The sequence below is a fragment of the Salvelinus alpinus genome, chromosome 10 (genome assembly GCF_045679555.1).
Source record: "Salvelinus alpinus chromosome 10, SLU_Salpinus.1, whole genome shotgun sequence".
NCBI lineage: Eukaryota > Metazoa > Chordata > Actinopteri > Salmoniformes > Salmonidae > Salvelinus > Salvelinus alpinus.
In genome coordinates this window covers 51,193,095-51,206,828 of record NC_092095.1, presented here as the reverse complement: position 1 = coordinate 51,206,828, position 13,734 = coordinate 51,193,095, and the positions used below count along the sequence as shown (strand labels likewise).

The window sequence follows — 13,734 nt, the reverse complement described above, 5'->3', positions numbered from 1 at the left end:
TATAGCAATTAAACAACTCTATTGATGATTTGAAAAAAGTTGCATGAAAGGCATGAGCTCTGCTTTGTTTTGTTTTTTATACAGGATATACACACTTCATCAGTCTCTCATTCACAATTGGACAAGAACTTGATAATGCCTTAAATTTCCCTGCTGCATACCCATTGTGTGGCCGTAATGCCATCTAACAAATCCATTCCTTTTGCTTCCAAATTGGCCGTTGGGCTGAATATAATAATTATAATTCCCTTCTCCCGGATGCGTGCTGAAGCACCTCTCACTCACATGGCTCTCTGTCAAGTGATCAGGTCTTTCTCACAGGCTACAAGTGAAGACAGACACATCGGGGACACAACTGCGCACGTCCTTATCCAATTCCGAGGCGCATATTGAAGATATTGGAAGAACTGTCCACATTTACTTTTCGTCAGCCTAACGAGTAATAAGTAGGCAGCAAAAGCACTAGCCTATGTCAATCTACTATCCCCCATAGTACAAAAGTTGACATATTCTATTCTGTGCAAGAAATAAATATTCCATAGTCTTGGACACTAGCATAAAAAAACTGAAAACGTTTAGCTTAAAAAAGGCAATTTCTTCACATTATAAGTGCAGCAATGTGCACACTGCAGTAGGCTATAAGCATGAATGTTCCATTAGCAGGAAAACACTATTCTCAAAAGTGACCACAAATGCGATTATGCATGTAATGCTTTTATCAGAAAAGTGAATTTTTATGGTGTAAATGATCTTCCCCAAACTTGAAACTATGCCAGTTAGGCTCTACACCCGTTGTAAAGCGGATTCACGTGCTTCATTTTATGAAGTTATTTGGCCACTTTAGTTGTGATACAAACTTGATAAAAATATATAGGCCTATGGACTAGGCCTTATGGGTCTCCCGCTCGCGACACAGCCTGAGATCGAACCCAGGTCTGTAGTGACGCCTCTAGCACTGCAATGCAGTGCCTTAGACCACTGCGCCAATCCGGAGGCATGTATTACTTTATTTGACTTAAATGGAGTTTATATTCATGTGACCAGTATATCAGTTAACCCTATCCAAGCATCTTAAATCAATAGTTTTTAACAATCATTTATTACTAAATATTGACTAGTTACTGGCTAGGGTACCTGATGCCTCCAACAGAGAGGTGTCCATAGGAGCTGCTAGCTGCAGAGCTGGAGCGTGAGTTGTTGATGTAGGCCACCAGAGAGTTGGGCGAGGTACGGATCATGGTCTGCAGGTCGATGCTGGCGTCTGAGAGAGGCGAGATGGACAGGGCTCGCTTTCTGTTCAGCCTGGGGGTCAGTCTGGGACTGGGGAACCGTGACACTGTGGGAAAGAAAAACACACAGACACATACAGACTGTTAGTCTGACAACCTCTGAACTTCTCTCAGCTTCTCCTCCTGGCATAGTTGCATCTGATTCAAGTATGCAGAGACTTATTGTCGTAGTTTGCATATACTGTATACATACAGCACATGTGTGACGCACACAAAATGTATGGTCACATTTGTGTTTATGTATTGTTTCTTTGTATTGGGGAAGAATGCTTTTACTGAATTGTCAGTCCTCCACGGTTTCGCCATTGCGATACATTGATACTACTGTTGGCCAGTAGGGGGCAGTGAGACGTGTTTACTTCGCAATGGTTTATATGCGATCCTGCACCTGTGTGTTCTCATAATTGAGAGAACCTATGAAAGAGATGCTACGTTCTCCTGTTTCCTCATTTACCCTGTGTTACAGGTCAGTAAAGTCCAAAAAAACACTGAATACCACAATATAGTTTTGTAACTTGCTTGTTGAAGTGAATGTAATGGTTTTGAACAACATAGTAATTGTATAACTGTGTATTAGATAGAAAACGCATGTCAAGTGTAAAGTGAAATGATGGCGGTGAATTCCTTTGATCTAGAAAAAACGAATGGTTAACTCCTGAAAAGTTTTTGTTGTTGAAAAAAACACTCATGACAATATCCTAAGGATTTAGAGAATTTAATGTTGTAACTGTGACGTTTAATAACTTTGTTGTACTGTAAATGTTAGAAAAGCCGCTAGCTTAGAGCTAGCTCCGGTTAGCTGTTTGCTAGCTCCGGTCAGTTGGTTGCTAGCTTCGGTTAGCGCAATGCTAGCTTGTTCAGTAATTTTTCAGAAATTAGCATTAATGTCAGTTGCAATAGTCTTGTCTTTCTATTAGTCCTTCTTACACTGAGTGAATGTGTTTTGAGCATGGGTATAAAGTAACTTCTAATGAGTTACACCTGTCACACCCTGATCTGTTTCACCTGTCCTTGTGATTGTCTCCACCCCCCTCCAGGTGTGGCCCATCTTCGCCATTATCCCCTGTGTATTTATACCTGTGTTCTCTGTTTGTTCGTTGCCAGTTCGTCTTGTTTATCAAGTCAACCAGCGTTTTTGTTCTCAGCTCCTGCTTTTCCCAGTCTCTCGTTTTCTCACCCTTCTGGTTTTGACTCTTGCCTGTCCTGACTCTGAGCCCACCTGCCTGACCACTCTGCCTGACCCTGAGCCTGCCTGCCGACCTGTACCTTTGCCCCACTTCTGGATTGTTGACCTCTGCTTACCCTGAGCCTGCCTGCCGTCCGGTACCGTTGCCCCACCTCTGGTTTACTGACCCCCGCCTGCCTTGACCTGTCTATTGCCTGCCTCTGTTGGAATATTAAACCATTGTCAATTCTACATGTCTGCATCTGGGTCTTAACTTGATTCCTGATAATACCAGTCTTTAAAGGATTTCGTGTTTTAGAGTCTCCTATGGGGCTATAGTGGGCAACAGTTAAACTACCCACCCAATTTACCTACCTCACCCCCCATACTGCTTTTATTTATTTACTTTTCTGCTCTTTTGCACACCAGTACCAATATCTCTTCTTGCACATGATTATCTGATGATTTATCACTCCAGTGTTAATCTGCTAAATTGTAATTATTCGATTTATTGCCTACCTCATGCCTTTTGCACACATTGTATATAGATTCTCTTTTTTCTACCATGTTATTGACTTGTTTATTGTTTACTCCATGTGTAACTCTGTGTTGTCTGTTCACACTGCTATGCTTTATCTTGGCCAGGTCGCAGTTGCAAATGAGAACTTGTTCTCAACTAGCCTACCTGGTTAAATAAAGGTGAAATAAAAAAAATAAAAAACAATTATAACCTAAACAGGTGAATTACAGTTAAGAGTAAATGTGTGAATTGATGTATTTTTGACATGTTTATGAAATATGTCAGGGATTTTTGAGACCAATTATTAAATACACTTTAAAGAAAACAAAACAAAAAATGTAAATACAATGAAAAGACAGAAAAATACGATTTGCACTTGAGAGAATGTTGAATAAGATAATTGAGAGAACCTTTGAAAGAAAAGCCACGTTCTCCTGTTTCATCATTTATCCGGTGTTACATGAACTATTATCTGCTGCACCAGTCCCAAAACTGGGACCTATAACACATGCATTAGATACAGTATTATTATTTTTTATTTAACCTTTATTTAACTAGGCAAGTCAGTTAAGAACAAATTCTTATTTATGACAGCCTAGTAACAGTGGGTTAACTCCCTTGTTCAGCAGCAGAACAACAGATTTTTACCTTGTCAGCTCAGGGATTTGATCTAGCAACCTTTCGGTTACTGGTCCAATGCTCTAACCACTAACCACATGCCGTACCAGTCAAAAGTTTGGACACATCAACTCATTCAAGGGTTTTTCTTTATTTTTACTATTTTCTACATTGTAGAATGATAGTGAAGACATCAACACTATGAAATAACACATATGGAATCATGTAGTAACCAAAATACAAATCAAATTACATTTTATTGAAACTATGCCAGTTAGGCTCTACACCCGTTGTAAAGCGGATTCACGTGCTTCATTTTATGAAGTTATTTGGCCACTTTAGTTGGGATACAAACTTGATCAAAATATATAGGCCTAAGGGCTAGGCCTTATGGGTCTCCCGGTCGCGACACAGCCTGAGATCGAACCCAGGTCTGTACTGACGCCTCTAGCACTGCAATCTTCAGAGTAGTCACCCTTTGCCTTGATGACAGCTTTGCACACTCTTGGCATTATCTCAACCAGCTTCACCTGGAATGCTTTTCCAACAGTCTTGAAGGAGTTTCCACATATGCTGAGCACCCGTTGGCTGTTTTTCCTTCACTTTATGGTCCAACTCACCCCAAACCATCTCAATTGGGTAAGGTCGGATGATTGTGGAGGCCAGGTCATCTGATGCAGCACTCCATCATTCTCCTTCTTGGTCAAATAGCCCTTACACAGCCTGGAGGTGTGTTGGGTCATTGTCCTGTTGAAAAACAAATGATAATCCCACTAAGCGCAAACCAGATGGGATGGCATATCACTGCAGAATGCTGTGGTAACCATGCTGCTTAAGTGTGCCTTGAATTATAAATAAATCACAACAGTGTCACCAGCAAAGCACCCCCACGCTTCACGGTGGGAACCACACATGCGGAGATCATCCGTTCACCTACTCTGCATCTCACAAAGACACAGCGGTTATAACCAAAAATCTCACATTTGGAATCATCAGACCAAAGGACAGATTTCCACCGGTCTAATGTCCATTGCTTGTGTTTCTTGGCTCAAGCAAGTCTCTTCTTATTGGTGTCCTTTAGAAGTGGTTTCTTTGCAGCAATTCGACCATGAAGGCCTGATTCACAGTTTCCACTGAACAGTTGATGTTGAGATGTGTTTGTTACTTGAACTCTGTGAAGCATTTATTTGGGCTGCAATTTCTGAGGCTGGTAACTCTAATGAACTTATCGTCTGCAGCAGAGGTAACTCTGGGTCTTCCTTTCCTGTGGCGGTCCTCATGAGAGCCAGTTTCATCATAGCGCTTGATGGTTTTTGCGAATGCACTTGAAGAAACTTTCAAAGTTCTTGAAATGTCTTAAAGTTATGATGGACTGTCGTTTCTCTTTGCTTATTTGAGCTGTTCTTGCCATAATATGGACTTGGTCTTTTACCAAATAGGGCTATCTTCTGTATACCACCCCTACCTTGTCACAACACAACTGATTGGCTTAAACACATTAAGAAGGAAAGAAATTCCACAAATTAACTTTTAACAAGGCACACCTGTTAATTGAAATGCATTCCAGGTGACTACCTCATGAAGCTGGTTGAGAGAATGCCAAGAGTGTGCAAACTGTCATCAAGGCAAAGGGTGGCTACTTTGAAGAATCTCAAATATAAAATATATTTAGATTTATTTAACAATTTTTTTTGGTTACTACATGATTTCTTATGTGTTATTTCATAGTTTTGATGTCTTCACTATAAATCCACAATGTAGAAAATAGTAAAAATAAAGAAAAACCCTTGAATGAGTAGGTGTGTCAAAACTTTTGACTGGTACTGCACATATATAAATACAGTGGGGCAAAAAAGTATTTAGTCAGCCACCAATTGTGCAAGTTCTCCCACTTAAAAAGATGAGAGAGGCCTGTAATTTTCATCATAGGTACACTTCAACTATGACAGACAAAATGAGGGGAAAAAATCCAGAAAATCACATTGTAGGACTTTTAATGAATTTATTTGCAAATTATGGTGGAAAATAAGTATTTGGTCAATAACAAAAGTTTATCTCAATACTTTGTTATATACCCTTTGTTGGCAATGACAGAGGTCAAACGTTTTCTGTAAGTCTTCACAAGGTTTTCACACACTGTTGCTGGTATTTTGGCCCATTCCTCCATGCAGATCTCCTCTAGAGCAGTGATGTTTTGGGGCTGTTGCTGGGCAACACGGACTTTCAACTCCCTCCAAAGATTTTCTATGGGGTTGAGATCTGGAGACTGGCTAGGCCACTCCAGGACCTTGAAATGCTTCTTACGAAGCCACTCCTTCGTTGCCCGGGTGGTGTGTTTGGGATCATTGTCATGCTGAAAGACCCAGCCACGTTTCATCTTCAATGCCCTTGCTGATGGAAGGAAGTTTTCACTCAAAATCTCACGATACATGGCCCCATTCATTCTGTCCTTTACACGGATCAGTCGTCCTGGTCCCTTTGCAGAAAAACAGCCCCAAAGCATGATGTTTCCACCCCCATGCTTCACAGTAGGTATGGTGTTCTTTGGATGCAACTCAGCATTCTTTGTCCTCCAAACACGACGAGTTGAGTTTTTACCAAAAAGTTCTATTTTGGTTTCATCTGACCATATGACATTCTCCCAATCTTCTTCTGGATCATCCAAATGCTCTCTAGCAAACTTCAGACGGGCCTGGACATGTACTGGCTTAAGCAGGGGGACACGTCTGGCACTGCAGGATTTGAGTCCCTGGCGGCGTAGTGTGTTACTGATGGTAGGCTTTGTTACTTTGGTCCCAGCTCTCTGCAGGTCATTCACTAGGTCCCCCCGAGTGGTTCTGGGATTTTTGCTCACCGTTCTTGTGATCATTTTGACCCCACGGGGTGAGATCTTGCGTGGAGCCCCAGATCGAGGGAGATTATCAGTGGTCTTGTATGTCTTCCATTTCCTAATAATTGCTCCCACAGTTGATTTCTTCAAACCAAGCTGCTTACCTATTGTAGATTCAGTCTTCCCAGCCTGGTGCAGGTCTACAATTTTGTTTCTGGTGTCCTTTGACAGCTCTTTGGTCTTGGCCATAGTGGAGTTTGGAGTGTGACTGTTTGAGGTTGTGGACAGGTGTCTTTTATACTGATAACAAGTTCAAACAGGTGCCATTAATACAGGTAAGGAGTGGAGGACAGAGGAGCCTCTTAAAGAAGAAGTTACAGGTCTGTGAGAGCCAGAAATCTTGCTTGTTTGTAGGTGACCAAATACTTATTTTCCACCATAATTTGCAAATAAATTCATAAAAAATCCTACAATGTGATTTTCTGGATTTTTTCCCCTCATTTTGTCTGTCATAGTTGAAGTGTACCGATGATGAAAATTACAGGCCTCTCTCATCTTTTTAAGTGGGAGAACTTGCACAATTGGTGGCTGACTAAATACTTTTTTGCCCCACTGTATATACACACACATATATATATATATATGTATATATATATATCCCACACCATGCATGATCTATAATGGCTATCAGTTTAACTTTTTATGCCATGTAACCCGCTTTCTGCCCCTACTCCTAGCCCCACTATCACTCACTCCAAGCCAAGTCAAAAGCCCAGTGTCTCTCTCTCTCTCCTTAAGCAAGGGCACCCACTTTACCACTGTGAGATATTAAGAATGTTTTCAAATATTTGTATTTATTTCATACAGGCAAAAATAATTATATCGAGTCAATCTTTCTTTCTCACTATCATTGTGTCATTTCCCCATCCCATCATACCCTGCCCAACTCTGTGCTATTTCTGGAGCTGCAGAGCGAGAGACAGACCTAGAGGAACGCTCCAGCGCAGCCTAGCCTCTAGCCCAGCCTGGGACTGGGTGATGGATGCTAACGCAGCCTCCCTCCGACACCCAAACCCCCTGGAAATAGAGCAGCACTATCAATAAGTGCTCAAGATTGATTCCCAGCTAATACAGTAAACAATTTGTCTGAGGTGATGGAAACCGAGCCTGGCAGAAGATATTGTTGCAGTAAAATAAACTCATCTCTTATCCGGTGCTAGAATTATAACGAGAAGGAAGTAAAGCAGAGGATGGATACGGGATGGAGATGAAAGATGAAAATTTAAAAAACTAAAACAATCCTCAAACAACTTTCTTTAATGTGCCCTAGTGACACACATTTTCAATGTACACGATCTAAAATTAAAATAAAACAAAATGCGCAAAACAAACGGCTTCTATTCCGTTTGAAAAGATCTTTTAAAGATCTGTTGTCTTTCAAAATTTATGCATCCTAAATGGCAACCTATTTCCTACATAGTGCACCACTTTTGACCAGAGCCTTGTGTAGGGAATAGGGTGCTATTTGGGATGCACCCATAGGCCTTGGTGACCTCATTAAGATTCAGTGTAAAGGATAATAAATCTAAGCCTAAATAATGTACTTTAATTAAACAGATAAAAATCTCACTGCGATCGAAAACATTCTGTACTTCACTTTGGTAAATGAGGCCAATTTAGAGAATTGATTTCAACTGAAATGTATGCAAAGTGTTTTTGATCGCTCTTATGCCCATGGTTTATAATGTACATTTTGTCACTGTTTTTTTTTTTGAAAGTCCCTAAGCTACCTGGTCTTACTTTGAAAAAATGTAGGATGATAATTACGTAATAACTATCCAATAATTACTTCATGAAAAAGTGCCACTATGTATAATCTACTACCAGCCATGTACAGCAGTTACTGTAACCAGCTGTTTAAACATATTTTAAGAATAGAAGCCTTAAACTGTATGGGTAATGGCATTTTGTACATTTTTTTAAAACACCAAATCACAGATGAAATTCATAAAGCTGGTTATCCTCTAATTTCCTATGATATTGAACCGGTGTGTTTCTGGAGTCTGTTGCTCTAGGGGGCCAGTGATGTCAGCAGGAGAACCAGTCAGCCAGTTGTTCAGGGCTCAACAGGTGCTAGACATTAGCAGTGGTGTTAGTGGAGCCAGTCCAGAGCAACAGTGCCATTAGGACCTGTGGGGTAATAACCAAAGGCACTGCAACCGGACGTCCATAATGGCTCAATAACATGTGGTGCCAACACCAGGCACTGCACCAGCAGCTCTACACAAACAGTGCCTCGGCTGATTAAACTCAGGCTACCACCACAGAGAATAACATTCTTGCTTCCTGAGCCATTATTCTTAGCAGAAGCTAATGGCTCACTGTCATTTCAAAATGTTCTCTCCAATACAGTCCCATAAGTAACACACATGTGCTCAGTTTTAGTGCTTTGGGACTTTCCCGAAATATCCCGGGACATATTGACCAGGGCTGGGGTCAATTCGAATTGAAGGCATTCAATTCAGGACGTAAACTTAAATAACAACAATCATTGAAATAAGCATCTATTTTCAATGACTTCTCAATAAATTGATGAGTAGAAGCTATTTATTTAAAAAGTATTCCATTTCGAAAAAAAAAAAGAAAAAAAAACTTTTAAATTCAAATTGACCCCAGCCCTGAAAGGGACTCCACCACTGTCTCTCAGGGGATATTTCTGCTGTGAGACTTAATATAAATACGTTTCTCACATGAGCTGTTAAAGACATTGAGCACACGATCGGGGGAGGGGGTTCGCGTTGGAGAATACGTGCTGTAACTTAGCGGTAGTTAACTAGTTACTAACTCGGGTTCATCCTAAAAGAAAAGCTAAGGTGAATTTAGCCCTTAGTATTTACATTGCATTAATGGCTCTGTGGTTTCCGTGACTGGGACAAGCCATTCAGAAATGGCAGCCTTATTTATCTGTGTTAGCGGCTCACCTCAGGGGAGATGTGTTTATTAATGTGCCACTTCCCCTGATAAATGAGGGAATGGAAAGCCGGGGCTGGCGCTCACCTCACCTCTCCTCGTCCCCCCTCCTCTCGCAGCGCCTCGCCTCCTTTTCCCCCGGTGATTTATGTCAGCAAGCCATGCACCAGGCAGCAACCGACCGACTGCTAGGCTGTGTGTGTGGACGACCAACTGCTAGGTTGTGTGTGTGGAGGGGACCCCTCCTCCTCCTCCGGAGGCTGGGCTGGCCTTGAGTCCTGAGTGGCCATGTCACTAGGTAAGGCTGGCTATCACATTCATAGCCTGCTCTGGCCAGGCTTCCTGGGCTGAGTTCACTATGAGAGACAGAGGGATGTGTCTATCTGCTTTAACTTCACAAACAGATGGATGTATCTATCTGGTTTAACTTCACTATGAGAAACAGATGGATGTATCTATCTGGTTTAACTTCACTATGAGAGACAGGGATGTATCTATCTGGTTTAACTTCACTATGAGAGACAGATGGATGTATCTATCTGGTTTAACTTCACTATGAGAAACAGGGGGATGTATCTATCTGGTTTAACTTCACTATGAGAGACAGATGGATGTATCTATCTGGTTTAACTTCACTATGAGAAACAGATGGATGTATCTATCTGGTTTAACTTCACTATGAGAAACAGAGGGATGTATCTATCTGGTTTAACTTCCCTATGAGAAACAGGGGGATGTATCTATCTGGTTTAACTTCACTATGAGAAACAGATGGATGTATCTATCTGGTTTAACTTCACTATGAGAAACAGAGGGATGTATCTATCTGGTTTAACTTCACTATGAGAAACAGGGGGATGTATCTATCTGGTTTAACTTCACTATGAGAAACAGGGGGATGTATCTATCTGGTTTAACTTCACTATGAGAAACAGAGGGATGTATCTATCTGGTTTAACTTCACCATGAGAAACAGGGGGATGTATCTATCTGGTTTAACTTCACTATGAGAGACAGAGGGATGTATCTATCTGGTTTAACTTCACTATGAGAGACAGAGGGATGTATCTATCTGGCTTAACTTCACTATGAGAGACAGAGGGATGTATCTATCTGGTTTAACTTCACTATGAGAAACAGGGGGATGTATCTATCTGGTTTAACTTCACTATGAGAAACAGGGGGATGTATCTATCTGGTTTAACTTCACTATGAGAAACAGAGGGATGTATCTATCTGGTTTAACTTCACCATGAGAAACAGGGGGATGTATCTATCTGGTTTAACTTCACTATGAGAGACAGAGGGATGTATCTATCTGGTTTAACTTCACTATGAGAGACAGAGGGATGTATCTATCTGGCTTAACTTCACTATGAGAGACAGAGGGATGTATCTATCTGGTTTAACTTCACTATGAGAAACAGGGGGATGTATCTATCTGGTTTAACTTCACTATGAGAAACAGGGGGATGTATCTATCTGGTTTAACTTCACTATGAGAAACAGAGGGATGTATCTATCTGGTTTAACTTCACCATGAGAAACAGGGGGATGTATCTATCTGGTTTAACTTCACTATGAGAGACAGAGGGATGTATCTATCTGGCTTAACTTCACTATGAGAGACAGAGGGATATGTCTATCTGTGCTGGGTTTAACTTCACTATGAGAGACAGAGGGATATGTCTATCTGTGCTGGGTTTAACTTCACTATGAGGAGGACTATGATTTCAGTGGTGGAGAAGCTGTATGAGCCAAAGTGGCCAAAGTGGCTGTGGTCTTGCTTCAACTTTTTTCTCCTGGTAGTTAAGGTCCATTGTTTCTCTGTGTAGCATAAATATTACACTACTAACAAGCCAACTGCATCATACAGTACAGTACAGTACCTTTGTCTTGGGAGCTGAGATACAGAGAGGCCTGCACAGTGTATTTCACTGTTTGGGAGTTGTTATGACAGTTTTAATACGCACAGCAGGCTGAGGCCTTTGGCTGCCTGCCCCTGGCTAGCCTGAGCAAGCAGAAGCTTGGCCCAGACACAATGCAACACAACAGCTCATTCAGAATCCCGGCCTGCTGGATGCTGTACAACTAAGAAACTGGAGGACAACGTTTACACTCTCACTGTACACTCAGGTAGACCGACTAGCGTCAGAGCAATAACTGAACTTGTACAGGACGGGTAGCAAAACTCACTGTCTGTGTGTCAAATCAAACCCTACCCATCACCTGGGGCAGAGGGGCCCGATCTCTCTTTCTCGGAGTGTTTGGAGCGAAGTGTGAGCTGCTTGAGGCGCCATCGGTGGGGTGAGGTGTGTGTTTTTTCCCGGCAGAGGAAGCAGTAGTGGTAGCAGCCACTGTAGGAACACCGGTAGCCGTGAGCCTCATACGGTGACGGATAAGGGTCGACTGTATCTCCCATTGCCTTAACGTCTGTCGGGATTCCTGTAAATGTCACGCAGCAATACAGTGAAAGGCCAGTGAATATCGGTGGCTGTCCTAATCTGAATCCATCTGTTATGATGAACACAGTCAACTCGTTTGATACCCAAGCTTCTGTGTAGGGTGGTTTTGATGGCGTGTTCCCTCACACCACACTATAGCCTAATGGGTAACGCTACTGCACGGTAACACTATCCCGTGTATGATAATCCGTCTCCCCCTAGACACCACTACCCTTTTAAGGTGACAGAGGTAGTTGAGGATGAAAGTAGGCGTTCATTACATTAAACAGACTTCTGGCCCAGGCGCCCTCTGTCTCACCCGTCCTCCCCCTGTCCCCCTCCTCCCCTCTGAATGAGCAACCTCCTCCAGTAAATGTCATCTCGGTACAATCAGGTCTGTTGTTTATGGAATGTCCTGGCACAGACTTGAGAGAGGGAAAATACTTACTGAACCTATACTGTGGTTACAGTACCTGAGGGCTTCTGGCCCGCCCTTTGAAGTTGTTTGAAATGAAAAATGTATAAAAAGTCTTATTTTTTTTATGTTCTGCTGTCTACAGGTCCATTGATCTGGGTTTCATCATTCTCCTATGGTGAGGTTGTTGCAATCTCAGTGTTGCTTTTAAAAGTGACAGTTTCTAATAAAAATGGCACCATATTATAGTCTTAGAGTACACACTGATACCAACAGAGGAAGGGGCAGGGGACACAAATAAAATCGTTCCCCTAAAATGAATGTTACAATTCATACCCACACACTTCCAAGGGTGGAAGTCTGGGAACTGATGAAGTCTGAGAACTCACCACTGTAAATCACCAGGAATTTAGCTCAAAAATACTCGTAATTTTTTTCTCCACTTTTGGGACTGTGTTCCCATGCATTCCACCCCTTCCCACACAGACAGTATCAACCTGTTGTGTAGATACAACAGATTTACGTTAAAGAGGGGTGGGCCTCTGTGGTCCAAGTCTAACTCACCTTCCATGGGGGTGATGTAGTCTGGCAGGTGTGCAGCTGCCGCCCCACCCCCCTGCATCAGCAGCTCTCCGTAGGGGTTACGATGGCTGGTCATCAGGTGGTAGAACTCAGCAGGGCTGGCTCCAGGAGGGGGAGGGGGCAACCCAAACAGACCCCGCTCTTTCAAGTGTTCATGTGCCACTGCATGGGGGAGAGGAAGGAGGAGAATGAGTGAGGGAAGACAAGAACATTGCAGGGAGAGGAAGGAAGGTTTAAGGGGAATGAGGGATGAATGAGATGGAGAGAGAGCGAGAATGAGTGAGGGGGAAAAAGACATTCCAGATTCCAGCCCCGGTTGGTCTACTTGGTCTCACCACATGCTGCCGGAGCCGTTTGAAAAGGGTTAGGACTGCCGACATGATGGCACTGTCCTAGGGAGACATTATCTGCATCCCAAATGGCACTCTATTCCCTACATAGTGCACTACTTTTGACCAGGGCTCTATATAGAGAATATAGTGCCATTTGGGATGCAGTCATTGATGCAGGACAAGAGGAATGGGAGGGAATGAGAGGGCCAGGCTGGCTGGGCAGTGAGGTTAGTGATGTGCAGTGAGGCGTGTCAGTAGTCCTGCAGATTAAGGAGACAGACAGACAGATTGAGAGAGAGAGACAGAGAGAGAGACCAGGGCTCTCCTCTTTCTCTCTCTCTCTCTCTCTCTCTCTCTCTCTCTCTCTCTCTCTCTCTCTCTCTCTCTCTCTCTCTCTCTCTCTCTCTCTCTCTCTCTCTCTCTCTCTCTCTCTCTCTCTCTCTCTCTCTCTCTCTCTCTCTCTCTCTCTCTCTCTCTCTCTCTCTCTCTCTCTCTCTCTCTCTCTCTCCTCTCTCCTCTCTCTCTCTCCTCTCTCCTCTCTCCTCTCTCTCTCTCCTCTCTCTCTCTCT

At 42.6% G+C, this 13,734-nt stretch overlaps 1 protein-coding gene across 1 annotated transcript in view; it reads right to left on the bottom strand.

Moving 5' to 3' along the window:
- Positions 1 to 13,734, bottom strand: part of LOC139532207 (zinc finger protein GLI2-like) — an 82,372-nt gene that overhangs the window by 22,214 nt on the left and 46,424 nt on the right. The window contains exons 5-6 of the mRNA XM_071329539.1: positions 12,816 to 12,995; positions 1,135 to 1,336 (exon numbers count right to left, since the gene is read on the bottom strand). Coding sequence (XP_071185640.1) covers positions 1,135 to 1,336; positions 12,816 to 12,995 — 382 coding nt within the window. The remainder of the gene's footprint in view (positions 1 to 1,134; positions 1,337 to 12,815; positions 12,996 to 13,734) is intronic.